This window comes from Meles meles, chromosome 8, assembly GCF_922984935.1.
Source record: "Meles meles chromosome 8, mMelMel3.1 paternal haplotype, whole genome shotgun sequence".
Lineage (NCBI taxonomy): Eukaryota > Metazoa > Chordata > Mammalia > Carnivora > Mustelidae > Meles > Meles meles.
Genome location: NC_060073.1, coordinates 48,072,924 through 48,078,923, shown reverse-complemented (window position 1 = coordinate 48,078,923; position 6,000 = coordinate 48,072,924). Strand labels below are relative to the sequence as shown.

Sequence of the window (6,000 nt, the reverse complement as noted above, 5' to 3'; positions counted from 1 at the left end):
GGAGCACTCTACCGCGCAGGGTGCAAAGGTGTAGCTGGCTGGGGACCTCAGCCTCCTTGGTGGTGGGACACAACCCTTCGCGTCCCCGTGCCTTATGATTTCCTCGCCAGACCCTGGGAATGCGGCGACGCAAAACAAACACGGCCGCGCCGCTAATCGCCCGCTCGGAAACAAAACAGCGCGGCGCTCCGGGATCTGGGCAAGATCAGCCCGCCCTCCTCCCCCTACGCCGCCGCCCTCCCTTCCTCGCGCGGCTCGGGAGCTCAGCTCAGCTCAGCGCAGCGCGGTGTAGCTCCGCAGCCGCCAAGGCGAGACCGGCACGGTCTCCCGATTGCCAGCGCCGGCTCCGAGCTCCCGCTCCTCGCCCGGGCTCCGCCGGGTCTCGCTTCTACCGGTACCCTAGGGCAGGCGTCGCGTGGCGAGGGCCGGCGGCAGCCGCACAAACTTGAGCGCCCGCGAGGATGAGGCTGGCCCCAGCGCCCCTGAGGCTAAGTCTGAGTCCAGCGCTGCTGGCCCTGGCGCTGCCCCTGGCCGCGGCGCTGGCCTTCTCCGACGAGACCTTGGACAAAGTGCCCAAGTCGGAGGGCTACTGCAGCCGCATCCTGCGTGCCCAGGGCACGAGGCGCGAGGGCTACACCGAGTTCAGCCTCCGCGTGGAGGGCGACCCCGACTTCTACAAGCCGGGAACCAGCTACCGGGGTAAGTGGCCCGGCGTGGCGCGAGGGGCGCAGACCCCGGCCCCCGGAAGGGCGCCGACCGCGCGGTGCCGGAGGAGGGCGCACGGTACCGGCGGAGCCCGGCAGGGGCCCTCTGTCCTGGCTGCCCTAAGCCCTGTCGCCGAGAACCCTGCATGGCTCCCGAGCCAGCGTCCGGGGCCGTCGCGGGGGCCGCAGCCAGGCGGTGCAGCCCCAGTTCGGAAGCGCCGTCCCCGGGCGTGGGCTGCAGCCGAGCTACGCGCCACGCCGGCCTGGCTGGGAGGCAACCTGGCTTCCCCCCCTCCCTCCCCCTAGCCCGTTCCGGGAGAGCAGTGGAAACCCGTCTTCCTCCAGGTCCGCCTCTGGAGTGGAGGGAACCCTGGTTTCTCTCTGTCGGGTCCCAGACCAAATGGGGGACAGACTTCCCCCTCTCCCATCCCTGAAGGGGAGGATACCAGCTTCTCTGAGACCAGCCCCCGGTACGGTCACTCCGGCTTCCTGGGACAGACACCTTCAGGAAAAGGGACATAGGCTTCTCCCTTGACTGGTCCCGGGGCACGGGGAGGAGAGGAGGAAGAGCCTGAAGCTTTGGGAAAGGGCTCTCGGAAAGAACTCCAAATTATTTTCCGATGGTCCCAGGTGAGGGAGAAGAGTCTGGATTTCTAGGACAGGCTCCCAATGGAATGGGCCTCCAAGGAGCGCCGTGAGGGTTCGGAATGGGAAGGGAAATCCCGTGAAGACGGAAAGGGAAGCCCAAATTCCCGAGACCTGCTCCCTGGAGGCGGGAGGATCCTGGCTCCAGCCACCCCGAGGTTCTGCTGCGGGGGAGAATGTCGCGCCTACACTCCTCCGCCGAGCGCGGGCTTTCAGGGTCGCGGGGAGGGGATGTCCAGGCAGGAGAGCCATTCGACCCGCGCAGACCTAAAGCCCCCTGACTCCATCCCTACCGCTCACCACCTCTCTCCGCAGCCCAGTATCTCCCCTAGACATCTTTTCCCCGCGCAGCAGTCGCGGTTCTCCAGTTGGGTGACAGGACCGGGGGCAGGGAAGGAAGCCTGCCTGGTTTCACCTGGGGCTCCGCGGGCGGGGAGTGACGGGCTGCGTGTCCCCCCTTCCCCGCCTCTTCGTAAGGCAGCCCTGGCGCCTCGAGGGTAAGAGCGGGTCTTGGGGGCAGCTGGTGGGCTCCAGGCCGCCGCCCTTGCATCCCCGCCTTCCGGGTTCCCAGAGCGCTGCGGCAGGAAGCGGTGGAGAGCACTGGAGAAAGTTTGGGCCACTGTCAGCGGGCGCACCCGCCGCACAGGCCACCGTAAGCAGCCGCTACCCTTCGAACGCTCCTCCCGGTTCCCCCGATCGTGTCCCCGGGATCGTGTCCCAGACTTTGTCCACCTGGAGCTTCCCAGAGCGGCGTCCGGGCGCCCCCTCACGCAGCAGCGCTCAGCGCCTGGCGAGCCCCTCTGACCCCTGCGCACAGGCCAGCGGGACCCTCGGTACTGCGCGCAGAAGGAACCCCCGGCCCAACCCGGGAAGGGAGCCCACATGGGTAGCGGGACTTGCGGGTGCGGCCTCAGCTTTTCCGAGGAGCTGGGAGACAGCCTGTCCTCTCCGTGGACCAGAGGGAGGCGAGAGTACTCCCCTTGGCCTCTTGAGGCCTCACCAAAAACTGAGGACCTGGTTTCCCTGGGGAACCCGCCCAAGCTCCACGTGGCAGGGAAAGAGGCAGCTTTGGAGTCAGACACACTGGCTTTAGTAGCTGTGTGACCTTGTGCAAGTCCTTTAATTTCTCTGAACTGATTTCCCAGCAGTGGAAGTAGCTATTTACCCAACCACTCAGGTGGTTGTAGGGAGTAAATGAGATGACAAAGATGAGTCGCCTGAGGTGCCCAGTACCTGTTTGCTTGAGTTGGATATGAGGCCCTTTTTGGTTTAATAACAGAGGGATGTGCCTAATCAGATTTGATTTTGATGTGTGTGTATGTAATTAAAAGTTGGTGTTCTCAGCACTCCTTAGTCCGATCTACAAGTGAATGGTGGCTATCTGGGTCCTCATGAATTAATGGAATGAATGAATGAATGATTTTTTCGTACTAGCCCGAGATTGTTCTTAGTATAAGCCCAAGAGGATATTTTTAGGTGATTTAGGCAAGTCGAGGGGCCCATGCCCCCTGTCCTACTAGGCATTTCTTCCCACACAAATCCTCCCTGTTGGGCTGAGCCTGGGTGGCAGGTGCCCTAACCCTGGGAAGTAAGAGGCGGCTGGTATTCTCATGATTGGCAGAGTGTCCATGACCTGGAGGTGAGAACCCGGGCTGGGGGTGGGGGGCACCAGACTTCCACCGACAGGTTTTTCCAGCCTAAACATTAGCCTTTTGGACTGTGACTCCTCACTCAGGCTATTGGCCTGCCGTCTCCTTTTCTTCTCTGGTGCCTGAGATCTTGAAAGGAAGATGTTGAAGGAACCATGCTGGGGCCTTGAGTAAATACCCTGAGATTAGCAAACCTGATTGCGCCACTCAAAGTTAGGAGGAAAAGGGTGCTCGCCTAGTTAGTTTGTGACATTTTCTGTTGGCTTATACTTTCTTAGAATAATTATGTTAAAAGTAAATCGAATGCATTCTGTTCAGGGTATTGACTCAGGGCCGTGGGAGTTAACATTCCTCTGGTGTTCTGGTTGCTTTTTTACTTTTTCTTGAGTTAGAGCCCCTCACAAGCCTTGGAATCAATGGCTTGTTTTCCTGCCTGAAATCTTTGTCTCCAGAATTCCTGTTCATCCCTGAATAGCTTCTGCTCTCCATGCCCCCCACCCAGGATCTCCTTTAGGTATTATACACTAGATTAAAATGGGCACTGTGTTTATATATATATATATAGAGAGAGAGAGAGAGAGAGATGAGATTTCTTCTCAACAGCCAGGATCCAATGGAGATTATTATTCAGGCTTTTCCAAGTTGTTAGTACTATATTGACTTCCTTCTCTCTCCCACCACTTCTCTCTACTCTCCCTCCCTCTTCCCCCTGTCCCCCCTCCCTTGGCAATAACTGTGCTTTAGAAAGCTCTGAAAGGCCTGCTCTGTTTCTGACCATGGCCTCCTTTGACAAGGAGATTACAGTGATTAAAAATAACAAGTTGAGGATCCTCAAGGGGCTTCCCATATAGGAGGACAATTTGCAGGACCAGCCATTCCCAGATCACAATTTCAAGCCAAATAGAAGAAAATCAGCTGAAATGTTCAAGAACTGATTGAAAATAAAAGAGGCTCTTTTGTCTAACGGAAGGTCTGTTTATTAGGAAAATAAAGCCAGACCCTGGCTAATGAGAGTGGCTTTTCCTAGATGCTCTTTAAAGGGAAATTTCAAGGAACTTGATGGGAAAAGAATGTCCAGTTGAGGTTTCAAAAGCTTGTCCAACTTCAAGCACAATTGGGGGATTTATTCTAAACAGGGAGGTTTGGAGACCTCCAAAGCTGCTTGGCTTTCTCTTTCTTTATCCCACCCTGGGGCACACAATGCCATAGGAGTGGGTGTCCTGGAGAGCCCCATCTCAGTCTGGTAGAAAGAGCGTAGGTTTTGATGTTGACTGGGTCTGTTTCAACTTCTGCTCGGTAGTATATTCACTGTGTGACCTCAGGCAGGCCACTTCACCTCTCTGAGCCATAATTTCTCCAGCTTTAAAATGAGAGAGCTCCCCCACTCCTTACAGCATTGTTGCGAGAGTCAGAAATAATCTTTTGGGTGGGGGGAAGCTGTCATAGAGTAAGTGCTCAAAAATATATATATATATATAATAAGACGATTATTTTGGAAATAGAAAAATACTTGGCAGAGACACTGGATGAGACATTGTGTTAAGTACTTCCTACTCATCTCACTTATTCTTTCCAGTACTTTGAGGTAATTTATTGTTATTCTTATTTTACAGATGTGATGACCAACTCTCAGAGAGGTTTAGTAACTTGCCCATGATCACACAGCTAATAATCAGTAGAGTCAGGATACAAACTAAGGGATGTTTGACTCCTAAACATGTGTTCTTAACCAGCCTTCTATATTGACACATGAAAATGAAGGGGAAATAAAATGAATTCACTCTAGCTACCCTCGGCCTTCTGGATGGTGAGTCTTCATTGAAGGGAAGGAGCAACATTTCAAGATAATAACTGACGTATCTTGGGATACAAAGTATAAAATGATGGCTCCTTATTTACGTTTGCTTTTTTTCTTTTTATTATAGACTTCAGGATTGCATTTCCTCATAAACCAGAGAATTAATTTAGGAACATGAACAACCTTGTCAATGTATAGCCAAATCCTTTTGTTTGTGGGGGACCAGAAACAAATTGGATAGGGAAAAAAAACCCTAATTTGATGGTTGGTTTATTTTTACATGCAGATGTATACCACCATGCCTACCAAATGATGTATTTGGAAAGTACATACGGAGAATCTGAAAAATTTAAACTGGATAAGGTCTTTTAAGTAAACTTTCTGCTCTCGTGGGGTTTTAAAAAATTAAGTACTGCTGATGAAGTTGTAATTCCTGTAAGTTGCCCCTCCCACCTCTCCTCCTCTGCTACCATGCCCCTCTTTTTTAATCACGTTACTTAATTTTTTAAACTCCCCCCCTTAATAACTATTTAGTTCAGATTGATAAAAATTAAGAGTTTCATGAAATGCAAAAAAAAAAAAAATTAAAACTTAACCAAAAACGAAAGTGTATCAAATAGACATTTGTGAAGGTTAGAACTTGGTACTTCCCCATGCATGGTGAAGTTGTCATTCCATTGCAGCCGACTGACTCAGCTGGAACAATAGGGTATAACTGCCGATATGTCCACCAACATGGGCTGACATAGCCAGAACTTTTCACCATTCCTCTCCATTTGCTTGTTACACAGAGTGTCAGATGTAGGTCAATATTAATTTTTGTGGGGGAGGAAAACCTCTTACCATGTTATATTAGTTGAGATACAGGTTAAGCGCGTGTTCCAAAGAGACCCCAAAATACAGTGTTTTAAATAAGAGGTATATGGGAAGTCTCAGATGATGGACAGCTTTGCTCCACAGGGTCAGCCAGGAGCCCAGATTCCTTCTGTTGTGTCACTCGGCCAAACCCCTAGCACTCTGCTGTCCCGTAGGTGGCCACGAGTGACAGCACCTGAAATGTAGCTAGTCCACATCGAGATGTGCTGTGTCAAGTACATACTGGTTGTTGAAAAATTAGGACGAAAGAAAACTTCTCCAATAACTTTTTCTGTTGATTACATATTGAAGTGATAATTATATATATTAGGTTAAATAAAACATGGGG

The 6,000-nt window shown here is 52.3% G+C and overlaps 1 protein-coding gene across 2 annotated transcripts in view; it reads left to right on the top strand.

Annotated features, from left to right (window-relative positions):
- Nucleotides 1-224: 224 nt before the first annotated feature.
- The window catches only part of SPON1 (spondin 1), a 256,397-nt gene continuing 250,621 nt past the window's right edge, over nucleotides 225-6,000 (top strand). The window contains exon 1 of one of the 2 annotated variants that reach the window (XM_046015735.1): nucleotides 225-699. In XM_046015735.1, coding sequence (XP_045871691.1) covers nucleotides 462-699 — 238 coding nt within the window. In that variant the 5' untranslated portion in view covers nucleotides 225-461. The remainder of the gene's footprint in view (nucleotides 700-6,000) is intronic. The other variant, XM_046015734.1, reaches the window with a different exon arrangement.